This window comes from Peromyscus leucopus, chromosome 20 (genome assembly GCF_004664715.2).
Source record: "Peromyscus leucopus breed LL Stock chromosome 20, UCI_PerLeu_2.1, whole genome shotgun sequence".
NCBI classification, from domain to species: Eukaryota; Metazoa; Chordata; class Mammalia; order Rodentia; family Cricetidae; genus Peromyscus; species Peromyscus leucopus.
The window spans coordinates 49,162,101-49,189,912 of record NC_051080.1 but is presented as its reverse complement, the minus strand read 5'-3'; the positions used below and the strand labels follow the sequence as shown (position 1 = coordinate 49,189,912).

The 27,812-nt window shown below is 39.3% G+C and overlaps 1 protein-coding gene across 3 annotated transcripts in view; it reads right to left on the bottom strand.

Annotated features, from left to right (window-relative positions):
• Oxr1 (oxidation resistance 1) overlaps positions 1-27,812 on the bottom strand; it is a 401,129-nt gene that overhangs the window by 97,044 nt on the left and 276,273 nt on the right. Inside the window, exon 1 of one of the 3 annotated variants that reach the window (XM_028879300.2) lies at positions 9,593-10,981. The exons of the other annotated variants lie outside the window; for them this stretch is intronic. Coding sequence (XP_028735133.1) covers positions 9,593-9,611 — 19 coding nt within the window. The 5' untranslated portion in view covers positions 9,612-10,981. Of the gene's footprint in view, positions 1-9,592; positions 10,982-27,812 lie in introns of those variants that run through there. 3 annotated transcript variants of the gene reach the window in all.

The following is a 27,812-nucleotide window of genomic DNA, read 5'->3' as shown; positions in this document are numbered from 1 at the left end:
GCTGGGGGAGCCATGATAAAGAGTGCAGACTATGTGAACCAGGGTAGTGGGAGGGTTCGAAGGATTTTTGAAAGAGAAAAACTATTGAGGTATGTGTACAAAGATCAGCGGGCAGGGGAAAAGGAGGAAGTATTAGTACTTAGAAGTACTAATATAGTATATAGTACATATACTATAGTATATAGTACTTAGAAGTACTATATAAAGCCAATCTATGTAAGAACAAGCATGGGAGATTTCTAAGTGGAATGCTATACACTTTTTAAAGGTGTCTGGAGAATCCTTTGCCTTGTAATCATCCACTTTTCCCAATAACTGTCCTGTTACGGAAAACACATTATGCCTTCTGGTAGTTTAAGTGAGAATGCCCACCATGGGCTCATATGTTTTAAATACTTGGTCCCTGGTTGGGGAGGATTAGAAGAATGACTGCCATAGGCTCATATGCTGGAATTCTTGGTCCCTGGTTGGTAGAACTGTTTAGGAAGGATTAGAAGAATGACTGCTATAAGCTCATATGCTGGAATTCTTGGTTCCTAGTTGGTGCAACTGTTTGGAAAGGATTAGGACGTATAGGCTTGTTGGATGAGAGGTCACTGGAGGTGGGCTTTGAAATTTCAAAAGCTCAGGCCATTCCTATTTAGCTTTCTCTGCCTCATGCTTGTGGATCAAGATGGAAGCCCTCAGCTAACAGCTCCAGTGCCATGCCTGCCTGCCTGTTCCCATGCTGCCTCCCATGATGGTCCCAAACTCTAATCCTCTTGAACTGTAAGCCCCAAGTTAAACATTTCCTTTTATGAGTTCCCTTGGTCATGGTGTCTTATTGCAACAACAGAAATGAAACTAAGATAGGACTCACATCCCAAATGCATAATTATGTTAACCATAAGCCTTACCAGCAATGGTCTGTTTGAATTGGTTTTTAATATTACTGATAGACATGAGGTCTGAACTGTCTCTTAGAAATCAAGAAGTAAGTAAGCTAAGCTCCATAATGAAAACAGAGGAGCTAAATATCAGTAGGATGTTTCTTGGCTGCAGGAAAGCAACAGAAACAAGTGTTTGGGTAGTCTGCTAACAAGATCACTTTTGCCATCTTTCCACACTGGTGATACCACAGTGATTCACGAATAGTCAATCAAACACCTGTCGCAGAAGTTTATGCACACAACACAGGTTCTCATTTACCACAACAATGCAGGCTTTTCTTACAGCTTCAGCCTAGAGCTTTTGCAGTCCCTTGCAGCTGCTTTGTGGAGAGAATCAACATAAGATGTGGAGTCTGAAAGGCAAAGAACACTGAGAAGCTTAAAGATGTTGAAGAAGCTAAATTGTGTGGAAGGACTATTTCCTTCTGCTAACCCAGCAGGACCTACAGAGACAGCACAGGAGAAACTAAGTTGTCCTTTGAAATGTTCACATTTCAATCCCAAACTCTCCTCCTTCCCGGAATGCTTCTGACCCAGTTTTGCTGAAAAGAACACGGTCTTTTTCTCTTGATTCATGTTGTTTATGTGACAGCTACGTATAGTTTGTGCTGTGCATGTGCATTTACATTTGTTTTGTGCTGTACACGTACAACTAAGTCTACTTTGTGCTGTACATATACACCCACTGTAAATATACTGAACGTAATTTTTTTAAATCATGAAGCACTAACTTTATCTAATGTGTTAGAAAAATTGTTTCCCAACACTAGTGAATAAAACCTACAAGAGTTGTGTCCATGTTTAAGATCTTTTAATAGTAGTTTGAAAAAGAAATGATTACAAGGATCTATAATGCTAAAATAGTAGGCCAGTTTGACAGATTTCTTTTAAAAGTGTGTGTCTCAGCAGAACAGTAGAAAAGAAATTAGAATAAAATCCTTACATGTTTATTTTGAGTTTAGTAAATGTTTACTCGAAACACAACAAGAAAATGAGCTACTTTTAAAGACATTCACTACGAAGATTTGATTGGCGGCCAGGTAAAGTAAGTGGTAAGTAAGCATGCAAAGAAGTAAGAGGCAACAATGGAAGTCTGTCTACCCAAACATATGGGAAGGACTGAAGTAGAAAAGCCACAAATTCCAATCAAAGTTATGTTAGACAACGGTTGATGAAACCAAAAAGCATTGGGTGAGCCTAGCTCTTGGAAATGAATTTCAAAAATATCTTGCTTTCTTAATCTACAAAAGGAGTTTTTTTTCAGAGCTGGAGCTGGCTTAGTGGGCAAGAGTGTTTATTTCTCAAGGATGAGAAGCTGAGTTTGTATTCTAGCACTCAGATCCAATGCTGGGATATGGCCATGCATGTGCCTGCACCCTCAATCCCATAGGTGTTGAGACAGGAGATGGAGCTCCCTGGCAACCAGCCTAGCTCCAGGCTGATGGAGAGAACCTGTCTTAGCAGAGTAGGGTGCAGAGTGATAGACCAGGATATCTGGATCCTCCTCTGGCCTCTAGACATGCACAGGAGCCTACACCCCACCCCCATCATTACACAAAGGGTTTTTAGTTAAAAGTTTTTGGTTGAGACAGTCGGTAATAAAATGTCTTATTTGTAGCAATTAAAATATAAAGGAAGAACATGTGGCATGGCTGTATAGCTCTGAGATTATTTGGTATTTCACTCATTGTAGCAGTTCTTATTTTCTTTTTTGAACAATGTTAAGCCCTTCAATATTAAAGCCATGAGCACATTTCAAATCTGGCTAAAAGGAAGGTTTCAACTTTTCAACAATTTAGAGTATGCATGGAGAGCCAGAGTTTGTTTGTACATCTATAAGAGGACTTCAACTTTGAAACCTTCAGAAGTGGGCCTTTGTTTATGTATGATCCTCAAAAATGAAGTCTTTGTAGCCTGGTGCACATCTCAAGAATTTCATGAAACTTTAAGTAAAATGATAATAGACATTTATAGCTGGTGCTGTTAATCATGCAGCATACAGCAAATTCTTGTCTTCCATGATAAATAATCTTCGATAAGGACACATCTAATGGGAAATTCGATGCTTGTGGGCATAGGTGAGGGTCATTTCTGAGTGTTCTACCAGTTAACACTCATGGTGTGATTCTGTACTCCTCCATTAGTCAGACTGGTCTTCCTTCCTGTGCTGGTTTAGATGAAAATGGCCCTAGAGGTTCATAGGGAGTGACATTATTTGAAAGGACTAGGAGCTATTGCCTTGTTAGAGAAGGTGTGGTCTTATAGAGGAAGTATGTGTGTCCCTGGGGATGGGCATTGAGGTTTTAGAAGCTCCAGCCAGGCCCAGTGGCTCGCTCTCTCTTTCTGCTGCTTGCCCATCCAGATAGAGAACTCTAAGTTATCCCTCTAGCACCATGTCTGCCTGCATGCAGCCATGCTTCCTGCCAGGATAACAATGGACTAACCCTCTGGACTGTAAGCTAGCCCCAATTACATGTTTTCTGTTGTAAGAGTTGTCATGGTCATGGTATCTCTTCATAGCAGTTGAAATGCTAACTAAGACACTTCCATTTGTCAAAAAAAAAAAAAAAAAAGGCAAATTCACTTCCACCCCAAGGCCTTCCTCAACACCAGCTTTGCTCTTCCGTGAGATCCTTTCATGTTGCCCCCTTTGTATTATGAGCTCCAGCTCTAATGATACCTTTTCTCAGAGATGCCCCATCATTATCCAAACTAATTACACCACTCCCCACCTACTGCCTCAGGCAATCACATTACTGTAGTATTTTCTTCTTATCTAAACATTTTATTATCTTTTTACTTGCTAGTTGATACAAAGACCACCACTAAGCTCTCTTGACAAGGACCTGAGGTGCAGCAGTCTGCCACTGACACTTAGGCTTTGGGTGACAGTGGGGGAAGTCTAGAGTGACTTGGAGTAATGGGAAAAATGGTCAACTGAAAACCTGATTTTCCAAAGAAGTGAAGCAATGCCAGGAAATGCACCCAGGATGCAATTCATACCTAAGAGGCTCAGTATAAATGACCTTTCATACTGTTGAGTGTTGAAAGCTAAATATTTTAGCAAAGTTTGCCTAATACTTTAGCAAAAACAAAAATGTAGAAGATAGGATTTATTGTTCTTGCTAGTACCCTGTAGTCTGAATCCTGTGAAGAAGAGGTTGAGTTATTTTGGGAGACTTGGTCTTCAAAATGCTCTATATGATGCATTTGAGTAACTGATATTCTACCACAAGTTAAATTCAGTAGTCCTTCCAATAACTGATTTGCCAGGAATGTCAAACCAAAACATTTGAAACAAAATTTAGAAATCTCTGCTAACTGGTTCTATTCAGTAGGGATGTAGAGTTCTAAGGGAGAAAACATGTCTTTGGCATTCTTTGCTTTTTTTCAAGAATGACTTCTTCAGTGAGTCCTTTAATTCCCAGTGATTGCTTCTCTCTGCAGATTCCAAACTTGGTGTTCCCAAGTATACAGTCCTATCTCCTTCTTATTACAGACATGGTAATTAAATAAATGTTTTCATAGATTTTCCCATTGTGTTCACTGCTTTTTTTTTTTTTACCATAGTGCATATTACTTTATGTATATTATGTCAAAAAGTCTTATACCTTATTTAAAAATAACATTTTACATGTGATGGTGACAAAGCTTTGTTGTGTATGACAGGTCTGTATAAGGCAGATGACACCAGAGTTTTCCATCTAACCACAGTGCAAGCATGTGGAAGAACTCCGGGGGGCAGGGAGGGGGGCGGGCTGGGCAATGTAGTTAACTAGAACCTGTGACTTGCATGTGATTTTATCACCATCAGTGGAAAAGCATCTTCCTCTTTTCCTCCGTTGCTCTGAGGCTTGCCACCATCGTGAATGACACAGTGATCTAGACTGAGAAGTTTATGTCCAGCCATCGACTTCAAAGGAAACAAATGGTCACTAACATCTTTTACCCTTGAAGCAATAGTACCAAAGACAGAAATTCGGGGAAAGATAGCCAAAATATATAAAATATTCCTCTTTGTGTTTGAACTCAGAACCCATTTTAGTCATAGCAAGACATGGTTTCTGCATGATTTATGGTTCCTTGGATGACAAGTCATGGCCTAAATGAGAACCGAAAGACCTCAAGACAAAAGAAATGTGAGGATGGAGTGAAGCAGTTAAACAAGACACTGAAAGGTTTTTGACTGGCAGAAACCGGTTAGGAGAAAATACTCTTTCCAAGTAGTGACTACGAATGCCCTCCTTCCATTCCCATCTCCGCCTACACATGCCTTAACAGAGCACTTTCTGTTCTTAATCTTACAAGTATCCTGCCCTCGAAAAGAACATGCCCAGCAAATGTTTACATCTTTACAAAATAGTTGGTAGTGGCACAGGCCTGTAATTCCAGAATTTGGAGATGGAAGCAGGATGATCAGGTGTTCAAGGCCAGTCTCAACCACATAGTAAGCATGAGGCTATCCTCTGCTTCATCCTATGCCCTCACTTTAAAAAAAAAATCAGCTCAAAATAAACAAAATCCAAACAAATCTTGTGTTTTATAGTCACTATAGCAAAAACATTCATATTCAGCAGTACTATCTTAAATACGACTGAAGTACTCTGTTTTAAAAATACAATACTAATATTTGTTTTAGTCATATTTTGTGATTTTGAAACTGTGAAATCCAGTATAACAAAAAGTAAATATTATAGAATACACACATTCACACAAATATCCTAACAAGGTTATTTTGGGTTTTTTTATTTTGTTTTAAGGACCTACGAATTTGGTTTCTAGGCAGCTGTACATACCAATGTCTTTTCTGAGATTCATTTTTCAGTAGACAGTTGTAAGATGAAATGTTAAAATTTCAGGAAATGGATATGAAGTTTTGTGACTAACTCCATATAGGTCATTACATCTTGCATCATTGCCCCTCCATGAATGACAAGATAGCATGACAGAGAAGGGACCTCTCAAAACTATTACGAGTTGTATATTTTACTTAGTTGGCATTATCTTATAACTATAACTCTTTCTGTTGGGGGGAAGGCTTTGTTAAAATGTATGTTTATGTTATTACATTTAACATCGCTGTGGATGCAGGGGACTGAACAGTCGATAAAGTTGGGTTTCTTTGACCAAGCGACACAAAGAAGCACACGAAGAGCACTAACTGTCACCTCCTCCTTCCTCTGTGTTTTCCCTTGGAAGTGATGGGTTAACAAAATTGTCACAAAGACACCTAAAAGTTGAGTAACCAGGACAAGACCCATGTTGATACACTATCAGGGGAGGGAACACCTTGTTCTGGGAGTTTCAGTGATGGAAAACCCGCTGGTAAAAGCACTTATGTTCTTTCTTAAACAGAAGGAACAAAGATAGGAAAGGAATTGGAGAATCTACATCTTTTATTTTTAATCCCCAGGAGGTGCTGTGGGCTGTGGTTTGCTAACTCAAGAAAGGACAGACTTCTCAGAGGCTGCTGTATGCTCACCACTGAGATTCAGAATAGACAGAATGTGCAGGAGGTCTGGAAAGATACACTTCAAAGTTCTCAACTTATTTCTAATAGTTTATGGATCATACCATTATTAGCAATGATAATTAAAGAGGCTGAATGTATCCTTATTAGATTTTAATTATTATACAATTTCTTCTTTCCTTTTGCTAACTTTTTTTTTAACATATGAACCCAGCAATAGTTTAATGTTGATCCTTAAAATTTCTTCTTTAATCTATAAAATTTATATTTTAACAGTACTTGGTGGTTTTAAATACATTCCATCACACCTATATTTCATTTTCAATATTTTTATTTATCAATTATTATTGTTTTGCATGTGTGTACGATAAGCTTAGGAATACAAGCGCATGTGTGCACTTGGAGTTCCAAGGATGTCTTTATTGAGATGCTACTCTCCATGAACTCAGGTTGCTAGCCTTGTGTAGCAAGTATCTTATACCTGAGCCCTCCCACAGTCTGAACACCAGTCAGATCTGTTTTCAAGTTTGTTTTTGATATGCTGGAGATCAAACTCAGAGCCTTGCCCATGTTAGGCAAATGAGTCACATTCCTGGTCACCATTTTTAGTACTTTTTTATGGTGATGAAGAAACAATACTATTTCAGTTCTTTAGATTAGAGTGTGAAAATTAACACTATTTAATTATAGCTTAATATACACTGTCTAAAGAAGCAGAATTCTAATGCCAGCCTTAGTCATCAAAGTCATGGTCCCTTTCTATTTCATTATGGCTGAATGTTGGCAATTAAATTATTAATAATATTCTCTGAGTGTTTTCCAGGCTTCCCTTAAGATATTTGCACAAGGGAAAGGTAGAATCACCATGCAAACATGCCAGGGAGGAGCAGAGCATTAAAGAGAGACAAAACAGTCTATGAGTCAGCCACGTGAGGAAAAACAATGTGCTTACAAAATCTGAATATAAAGTACACAGACTTTAGCATATTATACAAGCAAAAGACAGGCACACACACACATATTTACTGATATATTCATCAAACCAAAGATGCCACTGATTGTGTGATGAAACCCAAGACGGAAAGATTTTTTTTTAAAGGTAGGTAGTGGTAGGTCTTAGAGTTCAGCTCAGTAGAATGCATGTCATGTTTGCTACCCACCACTGTAAAATAATATTTAATAGTAAAAGATAATAATGCAAGCCTTAGAAGAGCTATCCTAGACTTAAGGAAATGCAGTGGTAGTGATTACAGGGGAGCATAAAAATTCTCAAAATCAGTTTTATCTGACAATCACAATTTTATCTGACAATCAATAGGCCTTTATTAAGTGACTATAGATAGGTACAAAAGAAACAATGCATAATGGAGATGCAGATGCTTAAGTGCTATACATATGAAATATTAATTGCTATCCTTCAGTTTCAGAGTGATGACAAGTGGGGCGGAGAGCAGACTCACTTGTGGGAAAAGATGCCTGTGTACGGAGCTGCCAGGGGACATAAGGCTTGCGGTTAGGAGGAATGCCGAGAAGGGGACCATTGGGAAAGGGAGCAGGTGCAGGCTGGGATGGCAGAGAGATGGGCAGAAACGGTTTAGCTGACTGAGGACCTTCGATGAAATTTAAATGTGGTCTGAATCCTGTTCATCACAGGTCTTCCTATCCCAGAAAATGTAACTTCTAGTTCACACATCAAACGAATGATACACCAGCTTTGAAAAGGAGTTTCACATTTTTTGGTAGCATCCATAGAGTCATATCTAAATTTTCCCATTTTTGTGTACTTTTAAAACTGGCCATAATTTGATTACCATTAAGATCTGTACTAAGTGTAATTGATTTAATTTATTTGGTACTGCTTAGAAATTCAGCCTTGCTTTGAGTGTGATGATTAGCCTCCCCAGTGACTTAAAAGCTTAAAATATGTGATTAAAATTATAGGTTTTTAGCCTGAAAGCAATTGTCTAAATATTTTTCCTGAGGATTTTGCATGTATTAGGGTTATCATCGTATCTGTGTGATGAGTTAGAAAAATAAAATTCAATTGTTTATTTGTAATTAAATACATTCTGTTTTCTGCAGTGTGAATTGCATAAATTGTCCTATGATGTCAAATAATTGTATTTTTAATTACCCAAATGAAAAGAAGAAATACACAACCTTTTAGCTGTTCATGATGCCCACCAATTCATTACTAATATGAGAGAACTAACAGCCTTTAGCATCATTAAATCTTACGACTAAGTGGCAAAGTATCTTATATATTCTGATGTTGACACACAGTTGTTCATGATTGAGGAAAAACTGAACTAGTTAATGGTAATTACCACTTTGGAAAAGCAAAACTATAAATAAATCATAATGTAGAACAATTTCATTTTAAAAGTCAATAATGAATTCCATCTGCTGCATGCCATTAACTATCAAAGGGGGCACTTACATGCCTTACTTCTTTTTATATCTTTATTCTTGCCACTTAAAAGTACAGGTCATTTCATCAATGATAATGTTATTTTGGTTTGTTTGATCAAAAGTTTAAAACATAGCAAAGAAAGAAGAAATAAAACTCCCAAATCTCCTATTTCTTTGAAGGTTACAGGGCTTAAAGTCATAAATAAAACACTAAAGGAAAAAAATCAAGCCAAAAATTTTAAACAGATGGTCAGGAGATGGTTAATGAAATGAATCACAAGTCTCTGACACCCAGAATACAGAGTTAATAAAAGAATGAGCACAAGGCTAGATCACTGTCATTGTCAGAGTCTGTGTGGCTTTTAGATAAGGAGAAACGGACATTATAGTCCTTAACTTTTACAAATGCCACTGAAGATGAAACAGACCAAAATCATGGCTTGAATCCGTTTTTTGGAGCATGTCTTCATAGAATCTCAAACAGCATCAGCTCTTACAAAAAAAAAAATCAGGAAACCACACACACACACACACACACACACACACAAAGTCTTTTTTACAATGCATATTCAATTTAGGTTTAGTATTTTGATAGGATTTCCTCTGCCCTGGCCTCCCCACCAAGCATTCCCTTTCTCTAGGCAATGGCTACAGAACTTCTAATTGCATTGTCAGGTTCAGCCAGCTCACCTAGACTTTAAACATATAACAAAAAAACTGAACTCCTTCAAATCTGCTTACCATAAGTTCCCAAAGCGCCTTGGCAAGCCTTTCCACATACCTTTCCGTGTGCAGAACATTTCTGCCGTCCTCCCTGCAGACCCACCTCAGCTGGCAATATGCTGCTTCCAAGAAGCCAAGACTGGGATTTGGGTTTGTGTACTTCCCCGGTAACACAACACTTCCTCTCTGGAGATTGGCCTCTTCTCTAGCCCAGCCCCGTCCCTGAGCTCTGGTGGCGGTGTGTAAAACTAGAGGCTCCTATTTCTGCACACAGGCAACGTACTGTATCTGCCCCATGACTATGTACCTGCTCTTGGCTCAGTGAACACTTGGGAAACAGTGCCAGCACGTTCTGCATGATATGCTCCTAAGTTGACCCTGTGAAGTCTGCAAAGTGAAGTGAGATAAGAGAGGCATTATTTGACTTCTGTGCACCTTCTTATCATAAAGCTAATGAAAGGCATGGCTGCCTTTAACAAGTTTCAGTTTTATAGTCCTAATTGTACCAACAGGCTGTGGATTTGATAAGCTGGGTATTAACCAGGTTGGTGTTCTATATCTCAACAGGCATTTGAACACTGCTAACTATGGTTGGAACGCAAGTTTGACACCCGCGACCACCCCAGAATCTCCAGCTGCCTCATCGTGACATTGTCAATCTTTGTCATACTATACTTTCCTTTTTCTCTATTGAAACCCACACTTACCATACTGTGAACACTTAATAATTCGGTAAAAGGGTACCAGTAACAACTCTTTTTCCTACCTGAACTCTTAATTCACATCCTTGGTAAGTACAGTAGGAACAAATGGCTGTGCCCACTACCTGGCTCCATCTGACTCCTTGTTCATGTTCTTCAGCTTTAGAGTCCAGCAGTTGACTTTGGAGGATGTCTCCCTCTATTCTCTGTTGTCATTTCCTGTTTTTCAGAACTTTCTTTGGCAGTGCACCAAAGTTTAAAAAAGATACAGTGCTGCTTTTGATTGGGGTAGTGGTGGTGGTGCTTAAGATCATAATAACCAGGAACAGAAAATGGCAACTCAGTGATCACAGATGCTTATGAGTCCAAGCACTACTGGAAGCTTGAACTGGTGGCCTTCAGAAGAATGGCAAAGATTTACAAGTCATTGAAAACTATATGCATAGTGGATAACATGACGAAGAATTGATAATGACATAATAAAAATGGAGTCAGCATTTCCAACAATTCACATCTCTGGTGCTCATATTTTACATGTCATACACAGACGGTGGTCTCTGTCAAAATATAAAAGCTCTGTAGCAAGCTGCTTGGCAACTGGAAAAAGATCAAGCACTCTGCTTTTAGAGGGAGCTGGTGCTCACTGGCAATGTGGAAATATGGTTTTGAGGGAGCTGCATTTGGATCCATTACAAACCCTATACTTGATTCTTTCAAGAGCTGTAGCTATCTATATTCCAGGTAATTGCTACCGAATAAATAAGATAACTACAGAAACTAGTGAACTTCCTGAAACTCTGCTTGAGTAACTGTTTAATAGATGTTAAGCTCCATTCACTTTCTTAATGCCATTATTGGCTTAATCTACTCCTAGACACCATTCTGGTGCATTTAAGTGATGTTAATAATACTGTCTTACAGATAAGTAATACTTTATCTTTTATAAATATTCTCTTGTTAGCTATACAATCATCCTGGGAGATGTTGCCTGTTCTAAAAATTTTGCTGTGTTAGGCATTCCCAGAAAACTAGTAACATAACATTTTCCTGTAATGCTGGATGCTTTTCCTTGCAGCTTTATATGGTAAGCAGAATGAGAACACAGAGGTGTTCTCAGGATGCTACTGTGCTCAACCTCAGTTTCTCATATTCTCAGATGCCTGAAAACCCATAGTAGCAGGTAGTAAGCAAGAAAGAATTGTCTCCTTCTTAAAGCAAGACTTTATTCCAGAAAAAAAAAAGCACACACAAAAACAAAACCTAAGCTAATATAAGCTTTTTACATACTTAAAACTCACATAATAGTAGACATTATCAAAATTTGTCATTTTCATGACTAAAGATGAATAATATAACTATGAAACAACCAATATACATTCATACACTCTCATGCAAAACACACCCATGGATTGGTTATACTCTAGGTACATATTTAACTAAATATTTTTATCTATTTATCTACACACATGTCAAATCAGTATAAGATGGGTATTTTCCAATATTTTGTCATTGGCTCTTAATCTTTTCTCTGAGTTCTGGAATAGTAGGTATGCACCAACATGCCTGGCTTTTAGTTTACATTTATGAAATTTATAAATATGATTAAATACATCTCCTTGTATATTTATTTTTCCCTTTTTTCTGTTGCTGTTTTCTTTATTTTAAAGATGCTCTGGATACTTTTCACAAAAGAAAAATACATAGTAGAAAAAGTCATCTCTTGAAGATTTAGTAAATTGGAGTTAGAAATCATCTCCTTAATTATAGATGTTACTTGCTGACAGTATAATTTTAAAAATCCATTGACTAATATCATGTTGCAATGTCAAGGAGAAAGACTCAACCTGAGATGAGATGTGTGTTTTATTTGCAGTGTGCATTCATCAAAACTGCACTGTGCAGGCATCTCCCCTCAGGGCAATACAGATGGAGTGAAAAACGGGAAAATGACGAGGACAAACGTTATCAGTTCTGAAGCAAAGTGTCCAGTGCACTTCTACATCATAAAGTAATCATGCCTGCTTCACAGAAAACAGGGATATTGCTCTGTGGCAAAGTTTAATTATTAAGATTTAATTTCATTTTGGGGAGCAGAGCTAGTGGTTAAGAGCAACTCTTAAAATTTTTAAAGTGCTTACAGAGGCAGCTCTCTTTCCCCATCTTTTACAGGGCATGCATATCAAGTATGTTTGGGTGCTAGAGCACATAAATATCTCATAAAAGTCCTGTATGGTTTGCATGAGTAAAATATACTTAGCCCGATGATTTAACCAGACCAAGTAGCATATAATAAAGATTAGTGGTATCTAGTAAGCAATAAATATTGGAAAAACTCATCACGGGTTATCGTGGTAATCCAGCCATTGGATAACACAGACTTTATTTCCTTCTCCTTTTTTCCCTTGTGAGAATATTTTGTGACTAAAGGTAAAAAGTCCCTTAAAGTTCTGTGGTTTCCGTTGGGGAAAATGTCTCTTGTTAAGCAGAGGGTATATTTCTCATTCTTTGTGTCCAGTAGGCTTCGTGATGACCCTGTTTTCCCTGGGGAATACTTATGCTTTTCAGAATGTAAGCATTACAAATCCATGTGTAGGAAAGATCCTGGAGATGGTCAGACTGGGCTCAAGACTGTATGGTATGTGACCCATGTTCTTCAATTTTGCCACCCGTGAAACAAAGATTGTAATATTTTCTACCACAAAGTGTTGTAGTAACTATTGAATAATTTATCATGTATAAGGTAAAGTCAGATGTGGCATGTCATAAATACTTGGAAAGTGCTGGCTTTTAAATTACTGTTATGAAGAGAGAAGCATAAAAGGACATACAGAGGTCTGGGAATATACTCAGAAGAGACAAAGCCAGCTTACACTAAAGGTATCCACATTGCCACATTTTGCCATGACACTGTTCACAATCATCAAGCTATAGATTTATGCCACACACTAATCAAAAAAATTTGATAACTACCCAATGGAGTTTTACTCAGCTAGAAAATTATGAAAATCACATCATTTGTAGGAAAACAGACGAAGCTGAAGATCATCGTGCTAAACTAAGTAAACCAGACTCACAAAGATTAGCATCACCTGTTGTCTCTCATGTTGAATGCAAAGGGAACAAAAAGACCACGATTATAAAAGGATGACTATTAGGAATGTGGACAGGCAAAGACAGTGCTGAGAGGAAGAACAGAAAGGCCACAGATGGGGTGAACACAGTCAACGCATACTTCATGCATGCATGAAAATGTCACAATGAAAGCATTATTTTGCACCATTATTATTACATAATTAAGAAGAGCTTTTAAGGCTAAAAGCATAACTCTTTGGTGACACTGCAAATTATTACAGATTAACAGATTAACTCAGCAGCAAAGAGATTTGTGCCAGATGGCATAGTCATCCCATCGAGAGGGCCAACCCGCTAACCAAGCAGAGAAGTAGACACCGAAGAGTCATTTTCCCCTTTTTGTGGTTGATATTGTCCATCTTGTTTTTAACCATACGAAAATTGTCAATTGTGGCAGAGAATAGGTAGGACTTAATCAAGATATTAATGGTAACTTATGATCTTATAATTTAACCACTAGACCTAGTTATTTCTAACTAAATTTCAGAGACTTTAAGAATATTTTTTCCTCATTTTTTTCCATGTGGGATATTCACAGAACAACGAAGTTAATTTATGACAGTTATCAGTTTTTCATAATTTAATTACAGCTAAATTTATTTAGAAATTAATTTTACAGTTCTAAAAACTGGCAAAGATAATATGCTTGTTCCACAGATCAGACAGTATTATCATTTATGTAACATGAACTCCAGAAAACTGTAATTGACTGTTACACTATTCAGATAATAAGTCATGTACTACTATATAAAATTATTATTTGTACTTTATTAAATTTCGCAAAACCTTTATCCAAAGGAACCAGAAATTCTTTCTGTTAAAAATGGCCCTTTTAGGGGGGCTTATAGAACCCTACCCCACTTTGCTGAACTATTGTCTGCTGATGGATTCTTGTGGGGGGACAGTCACTGTTCTGTTGGGGACCCACTAGGAGCCCACCAAGCTCTAGGGGATAGTTCCAAACCCTGGTCACACAGATGGTCATGGTTAAACTTGGTGCATCTCAGAACCAACCAACTCAATAAAACCAAAGGAAAACAATAACAACAAAAAGTCACGAACGTGGGAAAGTGACTTATAGGGAGGAAAGAGAGGAATGGGGAGGAGGGAGATTAGAGATTGTGGGGTGACGGTAATCAGAATGTACTTTATCCCTGTATGCACGGTTAAAGAACAAACTCAGTGAAGTTTAAAAAGTCCCCTTTGAAGACTGACTTAAATAGCTTCTGGTACAGAACTTGAGGAAGTGTGGGTGGGTTTTTCAAATATTGCCTGCTGTGTCAAGGTAAGTCTTGCTAATGCCATGTTCTTAATAATACAGAAATGTTTTACAGTCAATTCTTAAAAAAAAAAATTCTCTGCACTTGCTTTAGAAAATTCAAAATACACACATAAAGGAAACAAGGTAAAGAAAAACCCTTAGATAATGCTAAATGAGTTTAGTGTTTGGTTAAAATATTATATTAAGGGTGGAGAGTTTCTTGATTTGTTTGTTTGTTTTTTAAGACAGGTCTTTCTTCTTAGCCCAGGCTGGCCCTGCATTCACTGAAATGCTCCTACCTTGCACTACCAACTGCTGGGAAGACTGTCAGAAGTTGTATGATTCGTGGCCTTACAGAATTCCACCGCACTGAGAGTATGTTCCTTGTGTGCATTGTTTTTGTTTCATTTTGTTCTCCTTTCCAGTTTCTTCTTTTATTATTTATTTATTTATTTATATTTATTTATTTAAAACAAACTTGAACTAGTATTCTTATTCCATTTTCATCAAAGGGAGATAACCATTAAGATTACAGATATCACACAAAGATAAAATATACTAAAATGAAATGGGAAACTAATGATTTGGTACTGATCAACAGGAAAAAGAAATGGACTAGAAATCAGTTTGAAAACTAGTTCAAGATCTTTTAGATGTGTTGAAGAAAGAATGTTGTCTTTAAATAATATAGTGATTTATTTTAATTTTATTTATCTGCAGTCTGGAGCCTCATGCATACTCATTTTGTACTCTATCAGCAAGCTGCATCCATATCTTTTATTTTTTGTTTTTACCATACAGAGAGCATTAAAGTAGAATAATATCACATTAGCTCTACTTTGACCATCTGTCTGGAAGTTGTTGTGAAAAACTGGACACTGCTGTTTTATTCTTAAAACTGTGTATTTTACTTCCAACAAAAATCACTGCCGTAGTTCAAAGACAAAAAGCACTCCCTGTCACCACCTGGTCATGAAAAGAATCATGCTGTTGGCTATCTCAGCTTTGAAGCAAGCAGAAAGGAATAATCGGGTGAGGAAAGGCCAGAGGGAAGAGACTGCAAGGCTGGCTGGTTCGTGAGTGACCAAAGCTTTGAGCCGCTGGCTGCTGTATTCCTAACACTGCTTCAGGTGTTCCAGGCTCTGGTCCCAAACCCTTGGGCAACAAACAGCCTTAAACTAGGGAGGCGTTTCCACCGGCCTCAACCCTCAGCGTCCTTTCCTCCTCCACAGACTGCAGTTCTGTCTGTTTTCTCTGTTGATACAGAATATCTTTAGACAACTGAAGTTAATACCAAGACTGAATTAGAGTGGACTCACTGGTTAAGCCAACAGGTTCTGGCTCCTAGAGCTCCTTGCCAATGTCTTTTTGTTAACCACCGTGGGCCTCTTTTCTGTTTCTTGAACATGCTGAGTCTGTTCCTAGCTGGGTTTTGCACTTGTAGTTCCTGTACTTGTTGAATGCTCTTCCACCCAGACAATGGCCTGACCTTGCTTCATCATTTTCCCTAAACTCCGCTGGATACTATTTTATCACAGAGGTCTGCTGACTACTGATGTGTGTTGGAAAGTACCCCTTATGTATGGCATTTTCATCCTAACATTTATAACCAACAAGTGATACCTACTGATTTATCGCTAGTTACCGTTATTGACATTTAAGGACTGAGGGTGTTCAGCACAGTTCCTATATCCAAACCAATACCGTCAGACAGCAGTACATGCCTGCTCAACGATCCATTCAGAAGAAGTTCGCCATATAACAGATGTTCAACAAATAGTTATAGAAAACTGAACTGACTGAAAGCACACATGCTATCTGGTAATTTAACAGATGTGCTAATGATAATTGTATTATATTTTAAATCTGCTTCTAAATTAATCATACTTGGGGTGCCATGAGGTAAAAGTTGCCATCTAAACTGGGATTTTAGGTACTAGTAAGTCGAATAGATGAGAGTATATTGTGGAAAGGTAAAGTGTGATGAGCGTGAAGAAAATGCTCAAGGCAAAAAAGACCAGCATATCATGAAGTCAACTGTGGCTTAGAGGGGGTAGGAAATAGGAGAGAGACCACATTCCAAGAAACAAATGCCTTTGTATATCTTGTAAATTACTTTTGACAATTTTGATTTTAATCTGAAAGCCACAGGGATATAATTAGGATTTTAAGGGAAGCATTAACAGGATCAGCTTTGGCCTTTAGAAATTAGCCACAAGTCCTGCAATGGATTATAGAGGGATCCATCCTGGATATAGGGGCCCACCTCTGAGCTGATGATTGTAATCCGTGTGTTATGTGAAGCAGAATGATGGCTGTAAGGATTAAAGGGGGTAGATTAATTCAAGACGCTTTAGAGTGGGGTTTGAGGGTTTTGGATAATTGCAGCAATGGTTTGGGGGTCTTGGAAGGGAAAGGAAAGAATTAGTTTGGTAGCAGAGAATGGTGAAGGAAAGAGGTTTAAAGGAGAAATGATACAAAACCAATTTTGGAAAAGTTGATATTGGAATACCGCTGGTGTATCCTAATGAACATATCTAAGAAGCAGTTGGACCTACTGGTCTGGGTTTTTGTAATAATATTCAAGGTGAGAAATTCAGATTTCAGCATCATAGCTATGAACGAATATAAGCTAGGAACAAAGTACTCCCATACCTTGTACTTAGATTCAACCATTATCACTATTTTATCCCACTTGCTTTGTGTTTGGATCTTCTCTCCTCCACAGGCACCTGTGCAGACACAGGCTGACCCATTTAACCAGTTACAGACACCATAGTCCTCCACCCCAGGGACTTGAATCTATATTTCTTATGAATATAGATTTTTATATAACGTGGTAACTTTCAGAGTTGAGTAAATTTTACATTCGTTTTTTATAATCTCTTGCCTCTGTCACAGTTTTGACTGCTCGTCCAATAATGACATGAGGCTGCATTAATTTTCTGCGTAGGGTATATTTTTGTTAAGCTTTCCCCAGTTACATACACACACAAAATTCATGAATTATACTGATTGCTTAACTTAATCTGCACTTTTCCTTCCTGTGAAAGAAATAATAATGTTTGGGGGATGATTTCCTATTTATTATATTTAAAAGATCATTTTTTGTAACTTTTCCATCTATATAGAACACACAAGGGCAAGGCTATTATGTGAATGGTTTCCCAAACTGATCTCCTTTGTATGTGGCAAAATTTAAAACCCAGAAAGTAATTTTCCTATTAAGAGCATGCTATTCCAGTTGCATTATGTTTTTCTTTTTCTTTCTTTCTTTCTTTCTTTCTTTTTTTTTTTTTTTTTTTCAAAATAGGGTTTCTCTGAGTAGTCCTGGCTGTCCTGGAACTCACTTTGTAGACTAGACTAGCCTCGAACTTGGATATACACCTGCCTCTGCCTCCCAAGTGCTGGGATTAAAGGCCTATGCCACCATTGCCCTCTCATCCTCCCCTCCCTCCCTCTCCCCCTACCCCTCTCCCTCCCTCCCTCCCTCCCTCCCTCTCTTCCTTCCAAGCAGGCAAGGATGAGGGAGAGAGTCAGAAGGAGGTACAAAGTCCACTCTACCAAACAGACCTTAAGATTCAGATTGCTGCTAAGGAAATGCAGGGTATAAAGCATTGGCAAAGTAAATTCATAGTCTTGCAGCAGGGAGTTTAGCGGACAATATCAACCTTGCAGCATTCCAAATTTACCAGGACCAGAGAGGCAGGCACAATGGGAAGCTTTAGTTACATGAAACCTTCTGCACTCACTAGGGGAGTTGCTAAACTGGTTTCTGTTTCCGTTGTGGGTGTTTTTGTTCAAAGAACAAAAGCATGTTTTGGCCTGCCACAGGGTACACTAAGGGTTGATTTTTAATGGAAAAAAGGATGGACTCATCAGGATTCTTTTCCCTCACTAGAACCCAAATTTATTGTGGCTCAAAAGCCACCCACACCTGAAAACTTCCTTCCTTTTTTAAGGGCAGGTGCCCTTAGAAACTAGGAGACATGCACCTGGGTTCATCTGCATGACCACCTACAAGGGAGATGTTTGACCAGTGATCAAAAGAGGACATACTGCAGTCTTTAGTTGCCCACGGAAACCATCAACAACGTGAGCAAGAATGATACGTCTGTTATTAGGTTATCCTAAGATCTGCCACAGAAGCTGTGAACTCAAGCAAACCTTGAAAGAGGGGCATACCTTAAGCCCAGCATTGGAAGACAGGCTCCTCAACACTAGGTGAAAATCGAGGTTTTGAAATTAGGCAAATCTGAGTTTGAATTCTCCCTGCTATACCTACCCTGGGACAACATAGGGTTCTCTGTGGCCCAGTTGCAAAAAATCTATAGTTAAAAAAAAAACCCAAAAAGGAGAAATAATATCTACCCACTAAGGTATTAAATTAGGATTAAATGAGACAATGTATGCAGAATGTCTAAACACAGGGTCTGGCATATGGTGGGTGCTTAAAAATAGTTCCTGGTGCCCTTTAGCACACTGACAGGGCTGTTTCAATACAAGGCAGGAGACAGATTTAAGGTAGAATAAAAGGAAAGGAGAGAACCGAGCCTTCTTGGGGTGCTGGCACCAGTCAGTGAGGGAAGACAAGAAGGAGACAGAAGACTACATCTGTAGACGGAGGTACCCACCTTCCTCCACGCGTGAGCAACCGGCTTAGGTAATGTCTGAAATGCTTCCATCTTGGTAGACACTTCATCCATATGACATGGCCATTTTTACAAACTCTCAGAGAACAAAGAAAAGAAAGTTTGTGTAACAGTCAGGAAAAGTGAGGAAGATGGACTAGTTCAGGGGATTCCAGAAAGGATTAGGAAATAAGAGGGGGCATTTGAATTCAAACGTTTACATACACAGGAGAGAAAATAGTTGTGTTTCTCTCACAATAGACAGAGATGGCTTGAGTTAAAGAGGTGTATTTGGATTCTGGAGATGAGTGGAGCCGCACATGGAACCCTGGAGGTGGGGGTGGGGGAGTTGCCAACCTCAGGGCTGGACTCCCAGGGCTTTAACCTTGACAGAAAGGCAAGCACTCAACTTCCTTTTGTGATGTATCAGTTGTGTATAATAAGGTGTTACTGCAGCAGTAAAATATCCTTAAGAAAGGAAAGGCATGTGAAGAGGAGAAAACAGGACAGCTGCAAACTACAGGTTCTAGGTCAGACATGACAACGTGGTGCATTGTTCTTCAGATTTCTAGGCAAAGTGCCAGAACGAGTGTTTGTACAAGGTGTTGAAACTCAGTGAGCTGGAGCTTTGTGTTCATTCGGTTTCTGGGACATTGGTCAGTTGGCATCTTCTCACCTAAATATAACAACGCATACAGGGAAGGGCTCTTCCTTCATGGCAAAAGCCCACATTCTTTGGGTGTTTCCTGAGTAGCAGGTATTCTGACATTGTTATCAGACTGATGACCTCTAAATGTATGTGTCCTCCTACTGGTTGCTGTAACCTATGAACATCACCAAACAATGGGGAATTAATGTCTTTTCAGATGAAATGGTTGCTAGTAAGCTGACTTTGAGGTGGGAATTATGTTTCTAATCACTTTTGTGGGCCTACTGTAATCACAACAGTCCCTTATGGTGGAAAAGGGAGGCAGGAAGGTCGGAATCAAAGGCATGAGATGTGAGAAACTTTAAAGACAGTGTGAGACCATGAGCCAAGAAATGCATGTGGGTTCTAGAAAACTGAAAAGACACAAAAGGCCATTCTCTTCTGGAGCTTCTCAAAGAGAAGATAGCCTTCCTGAAACTCCATCTTTAGTCTATTGGGAATTTATATTGGCATTATTTAACCTAATACCTTTTTGGTAATTTACTATAAATAGAAGAGGAATTGAATATAACTGTTAAAATTTTTACATACCAGACACAAAGCCGTACTTATTAGTATCATCATTATATAGAAAATAAAATGAAGGCATAGAGAAATCATACCCAGTCTGATACAATAAAAAAAATCAATGAACTTAAAAAATTAAAAATTTACTTTTTCTCTCTCTTCTCCCCTCTCCTCTCCTTCCCTTCCCTTCCCTCTTCTCTCTTCTCCTCTCTTCCCCCCTCCCCTCTTCTTCCTTTCCTCTCTTCTCTCACCCTCACCCCCCATCTTAGACATCAAACCCAGGGCTCTTCATATGCTAGGAAAATGCTATACCACTGAGCCATATCTGCAGCCTTGTACCATATTGGTTTCCCCTCCACATTCCTCCAAAATACTTAGAAAAGTACCTACGTCATCATCTTTCATAGAAAACTATACAATATAGCTGTTATCTAACAATATGGCATCATGCTACAAGAATGGTATCGTGTTGCAAGAGATGATTATGATTAAATACTAAGAGAGACATAATGGTTGTGTGCTTATAAGCACGCCTTGTTTTTATTGTTTTATTTTTGTTGTTTTTATTCTTTCAACAATGAGCATGAAAAGTGTCTGTTAAAGACAATTAATCGTCATATTTTGGAACTTTGTGCTTATGTTGATTCAACCCAAGTAAGGAGAAGGCATCCTATTTGAGGTTTACAGAAAGACTTTTATTTATTTTATTTTGTTTTATCATCTAAGGCTATTTCTGGGGCCACTGGAATGACTTATAAAGTGAGTTGTTTGCTGCCAAGCCTGAGTTTCATCCCTGGAACCCATATGATGGAGGGATAAAATTGACACCTACAAGTTACCCTGTGACCTCCACAATGCCCACTCAATCCCCAGCTAGACACACACATAAGTAAGTAAGGGAGTGAGCAAATAAATAAGTAAATGGGAAAAAATTAAATAAAGCAAAAACTTATCTCTGTCTTGACTTCTACACCACAGAAAATAGTTGGCTTAAGTGGGCAAATCCAGGCTGAGTCTTATTGGACAAGAAAAAAAATCATCTGACTAATATAATGAGCTTCCAAAACCAATTTACTAATACAAGATGCTAGCCACATTCTATCTTAAGTTTAATTATTACAGTTTGATAAGCAAATTATAGAATTTACTCTCTGGGACAAAGGAAAAATTTTACCTCAGGGTAAAATAGAAAGTCCCAGTACCTAGCCTCATTGAACTTGTAAGGCTTCATAAGTTGAAGGGCATGTTACCCAAGCACTAACCACAATCTGATATGGAAGCCTGTCCAGGACAAATAACATCCCACGCTAATTCAAATCCTTTGTAAAAAAAAAAAAATATGTACAAAGCACTGTGCCCACATGTACACAGGCCCTTACAAACATACTCTCATGCTTTTAAACATAAGAAGCCAGCTAACATCATTTCTGAGATGCTTCCTTCTTGGTAGAAGTTTCAACCGTATTACATAAGTATATTGCAAGCAACTCTGTAAGAGCCAAAAAGGAAGGCTTATGTAACCATGATCAAAAGTTAGGCACATCTCTCCTGCCATTCCAAGCAGCTGCCCCACCATTTGTTAAACAGCTGTGCACCCGAAAGGCTTAGTCAATAAACTCGTCCTCTCTCCTTTTGGTCCCACGTTTAAAGTCATGCAAGCTTACACGCTTATGAAGCAACCGAGTCTTCTAATTACATAAATTCTCTATATTTGTCCACATGCAACAAAAGCACTAGTCTTTAACATTTTTAAATCTTTTTATGATTGTTTCTTTTTAAATTTGTTTTTGTTATTACTTTGAGACCGGATTTCATGTAGCCAGACCTGACCTCCAACTCACTATCCCAGGCTAGCCTCTGCCTCCCAAGTTCTGGGATGACAGGCGTGCGCCATGACACTGAGCTTTGATTTTGGGAGTCTTTATAATCTTTTTTACAGCTGTGTGTCATGTGTATGCATGGGTGCATGCGTGCCATAGCATGTGTGGAGGTCAGCAGACAAGCTACCACTGTCAGTTTTCTCCTTCCAGCACGCGGATGCTGAGGACCTAATTCAGATTGCCAGGCTTGGAGGCGAGCACTATCACCAGCTGAGTGAGAGTGCTAGTCCTGCATGTCATTTATTTCTTTGAGCGTTTCGTAAGTGTACATAAGGAACTGGAGCCATGTTTACCCTTCACTACCCTCTCTCATCTCTCGCTCTCCCACCAAAACCATTCTTCCTTACAAGTCCCTTCTTACTTTGAAGTCCTTTTTTGTGACCTATCAACTTTATTTTTTTTCCCGTTAGCATGAGAAGAGGATTAATTGTTGAAACATGAGCAATTTATTAGTGGCCCCATCACTGGAGAAGACAGCAGCCCTCCACAGTATGGTTATAGTCTGAATGATAAACAGAATTTTATATAATCCAACACCTAATCTAATTAGATATCAACTGCTCTTAAGCACACTCAAGGTAAGACCACAGCGGTATAGTCCATCTATGATATGGCTTAGTCTTATGAGTCAGTTTAGCTGGTAGAAGATGTCCAGTTATTTAGTCAAACGCCAGTCTGGATGCTGTGGAAACCTGTTTTAGATGTGATTAACACAGACATCAGTCAATTTTGAATAAAACTGAGGATTGTTTCTAAGGTGAATAGGCCTTATCCAATTATTGGAGGCCTTAAGAAAAAAAATAAGTTTCCAAATGAAAAATAATTTGTTTTTAAGATTATAATTTGATTTAAAAAAAAAAAACCCAAATCTATTTGAGTTCCAAGTTTTTCTTGTCTTGTAGAATCTGAACTGATTTTTAGTAGTTTGCCATATGAATTTCAGACTTGCTATCTCCAATAATAACCTACACCTTAAAAAATCTCTCTCTCTCCCTTCTTCCTTCCTTTCCTTTTCATTCAGCCTTTCTGTGTACATCTGTATATATTCATTGACTCATGGTCCATGGATGGACATAGACACACACACACACACACACACACACACACACACACACACACAGTGCAACTCTTTCTATCTTTTTCTATGTCAAATCTATATATGCTTCTGGTTCAGCTTCTCTGGAGAACTCAAAGTGCATGGTGGACCATGGTTCATAAAGGCTGTGATAGGGTTGATTTTGCATTTGACTGAGGACATGCTTTAAAAATGTCAAATCTCCAGTCAGTCCTTTGAAAAGGTCAAGACGGAGATCCTGAGAAAATGGTGCTCTAGCTAGCAGAATTCCTGAATGAGTTACCAAATTACAAACGGGATCAAGCCCCAACTAAGGGAGATAAAGGGTACTAAACAGCTTAACAAGCTTCTCAATGTGAAGGAGTTTTGGAGAGCTGAAATGAGGAGGGAGTTACAAAAACAGCTGGAAAAAACAAAAGCAGGCAGTCAAGTAACCTGTCAAGAGACCTAAGCACGACGAAGACCACTACAGAGGATTAGCCCTAAATTCAGAGGAAGAGTGATGTTCTATGTTCAGTTGGGGTATGTCCTGTTCTTTGCAGCAATCACTCTTAACTACCCCCTCCCATCCTCCAGCCTCCAATAAGGGATGTTCCATCTATAACATGACTTTGTGTTTAGCAGTTAAAGGGAAGAAGAGGTTTCTAGCTCAAAGCAAAGTCAGTGCGCGAGAGAGATTCTGTTCCCTGTGTCAGTGAAGAGCAGTGTTCACACATACACACAAATGCAAATCCTCTCAGTCTTAACCAGAGAAACTTCTCTTCACAATAAATGGTGCTGAAGGCACAGTTGCATGGCCATACAAGGCACTGAAGATAAGTGGCTGCTGACTGCTCAGCCCTAAACAGGACATTTATAACACCCACTCTATGGCTCAACGATCAAGGAAGAAGAGGAGGAGGAAAGACATAGTTGGCTAGGCAGTGCAATGCCAACTTCTGGCTGTGACACAGCCAGTGTGATCAGGATCTCACGGCAGTAGCTGCTGCTGCCCATAACAGGCTTGTACAAGACTGGACCTGCCACTCCTCAAGCACAGCACAGATCGGGGTTCAGTTGGCCCTATCCCTCTTTGCTAAACTGTGGGCTAGTGATGGATCTGGGGGTTGTAAGACATTCCCTTCAGCTGTATACCCACTGATGGACCTGCTAAGCTCCAACGGATAGTTCCAAACCCCTGGACACAGAGACAGCCCTGGTTAAACCCAGTGGGTCAAAAGACAAGACAATAGACATTAATGTGGGAAAGGATCTTTTGGGGGATACTGGAGGTGGGAGGAAGATAAGAGAGGATGAGGGTGCCAGGCGGTGATGGCGCACACCTTGAATCCCAGCACTCGGGAGGCAGAGGCAGGTGGATCTTTCTACGAATCGAGTTCCAGGACAGTCAGGACTGTTACACAGAGAAACCCTGCCTTGAAAAACCAAAAGTAATTAATTAATTAATTAAAAAAATAAAAAAAGACAGGGTGAGGGTGACAGCAGTCAGACTAAACTGTGTATATGTATGAAGTTAAAAAATTAAAAACAGAACAAATTTAGTAAAATATTAAAAATGTATAAGTTATAAGCTAAATTTAAAAAAAAATGACCACAACAGATAAGCCAATAGCCTCATAACTATGAGTCACTAATGGGAGGTTAGGAGTGGTGGAAGTTTACATTTGTTCACACTGGGAGCAAACCATGTGGAAAGGGCAGTCAAGGATTATGGGTAAGTCACCGAGAGTGAAAACAGGAGTCACTCAATCTAGGGTCAAATCCTACCTTTCCTGTTTGTCAAGGGCTGATATTGGCAAGCGATGTCTGTGAGTATCAGTTTGTAAAACGAGGTAACTTTAAAAACTCCCTAAGTCCTGGGGAGGGACCCAGTGGAGATGTCCAGTTTGGGCTCTCTCTGTCTCTGAACCCTGCAGACGACTGGGGGGTGGGGGGGGGGGGTGGGGTGGTGGTGGTGGTGGTGGTGGTGGTGGTGGTGGTGGTGGTGGTGGTGTAGGAGCTAGAGGGTTCAAGAACACCAAGAGACCATGCCCCAAAGAATCAACTATGCAGGGCTGATGAGTGCTCACTCACAGAGGCTGAAGGGCAATCATGGAGACAATCGGGGGTCTGCACTGGGTCCTCTGCATGTATGTTATGGTTGTGTAGCTTGATGTTCTTGTGGGACTCCTAACAGTGGGAGTGGGGGTGTCTCTGACTCTTTTGCCTGCTCTTGGGACCCTTTTTCTCCTACTGGGTTGCCTCGCTCAGCCCTGATAGGAGGGTTTATGCCTAGTCTTATTGTAACTTGTTAGGCTGTGTTGGTTTGATGTGCCTGGGAGTCCTACTCTTTTCTGAAGGTAAGTAAGAGGAGCAGCTGATTTGGGGTTTTTTCGGGGGAAGTGATGACTAGGAGGAGTAGAAGGAGAGGAAACTACAGTTGGGACGTTTTCAAACAAACAAAAATAGAAAAATTGCATAAGTCTTCAATCAATAAAAACAAAACAAAACAAACAAAAACCCCTTCAAAAATCAAACTATCCCAATCTCCTACAGGTAAATAAAGCATGTAGCTGATAACTCAGCATACAGGAAACAAAATCTCAAATAATAGACATAACTAGCATTCATAAAATGTCTCAATGTGGTCTGCAGAGGCCTTTTAGTAACTGTCATGACGGCTTGACTCTTCAGTGCCAAGCTTCTTCTCTGCAAGCCAAGCTTCCTGACTTTACCATCCTCGCTTAGCTACCCACGTAGAGGGGCCACAGGTCCTGACAATGATTCCCTGATACATTCATGAAAGGTCTCTGCAGCATTTAAAGGCTGTCGGGGGCTTCACAGATACTTAAGTTATTCAGGGCCCAGTGCTATATGGGACAGAGCGGGTGCCCCACAGACAGTGGAGGTTTTGAAAACAATTTCCATTTCACTTCTGTGATTTTTATGTTACTTCTGTGTGTTCTTGGTTTTCAAAAACACTTTCAATTTCTTCCTGAGGCATCTTAAAATACTTACTCAAATGAAAAACAAAGCCAGACCTGCTGTCATTTTCTCTACTTGGGAAGCTGAAGGACAGGGAGAGCAAACTCAAGGCCAGCAGAGGCTAACAATAATTAGTTCAAGGCCAGCCTAGGGAGGTCCTGTCTCAGAGCAAGTGTACACAGAGGGTAAGGACCTAGTTTCTTGGAAAGCATGCTTGACTAGCACATGCAAGGCCCTGGACTCAATCACCAGTACAGAAAACAATTAAAAAATAAAAATTTAAAGCATTATCCCAATCCCCTGCCCTGAGAGAACTGCATGTCATCAGAACTAAATGTCTAAATGTCTAAGAAATACAGAAAAGCAAAAAAAAAAAAAAAAAAAAAAAAAAGAGGGGGAATAATAACACTCATCACTGTCTCCCCCTCAGAGGAATTAGCTATGAAATAACAAAAACCCTTATACTCAACACCTTTCTATTTCTGAATGTGATGCCAATGCTTTACTGAGGGTTTTTAATCCTAGAAGGACAATAGCGATTCCTACATTATATCTTTAAGAAGTACAGCAAAATAGAACAGGAAAAGTTGAAGGATTTTTTTCTTTTTTATAATCAAACTCTATAGAAAGTATTTTATATCCTTTTTACATTAAGAAGCTAGTTTGCAGATGAGAATAACATATGAGGGCTTTTTGATGCTAGGTAAAATCGTAGGAGGCACAACACAAATGTCTATGTTTTCCCAGAGCAAGCCTGGCACTTCGGCCTCCAGCTCTCTCTCCATGGTGCTTGCCAACAAAAGACTCTGACTTTAGACATATGCCCTGTGGAAGCAGAGAGAGAGGTCACTCAGGCCGTGCAAGAAAAGGCAGGGCAGTAGCCAACCACTGAGGCATACCTTTAAGATAGAAGAGCTATGATCGATTCAGACAGATGTGGAAATGGTCACATTTAAATCGGCAAAGGTGCTTTAAAAATAATAGTGTGAAAGGTGAACTCAACAGGCTTTTATGTACACAATAGTGGAGAGTGTAATCATAAGTCATCTTTCTAAAGGGTGATGTAATATGTTTGATTAAAAAAAAACAAACCTAAAACAAAAACCTAAATCGAGGAGAAGGTTCAGTGGGTAAGCAGGCTTGCTCAGAAGGCATGAGGGCCTGCGTTTGAACCCCCAGCACATAGATAAACAGCCAGGTATGGTTGCACACACCTGAAAACCTGGTGCTGGGAATAGAGACAGGTGATCCTGGGAGCTTGGTGGTCCAGAATGCTAGCAGAAACAGAGAGCTTTGGGTTCAGTGAGGAAACCCTGCCTCGAAGCAATGATAAAGATGGCAATAGAAGACACCCAACCTCATGTACAAGCACCACACACACTCACTCTCCACATACCTACAGTCTAAACAATAAGGCT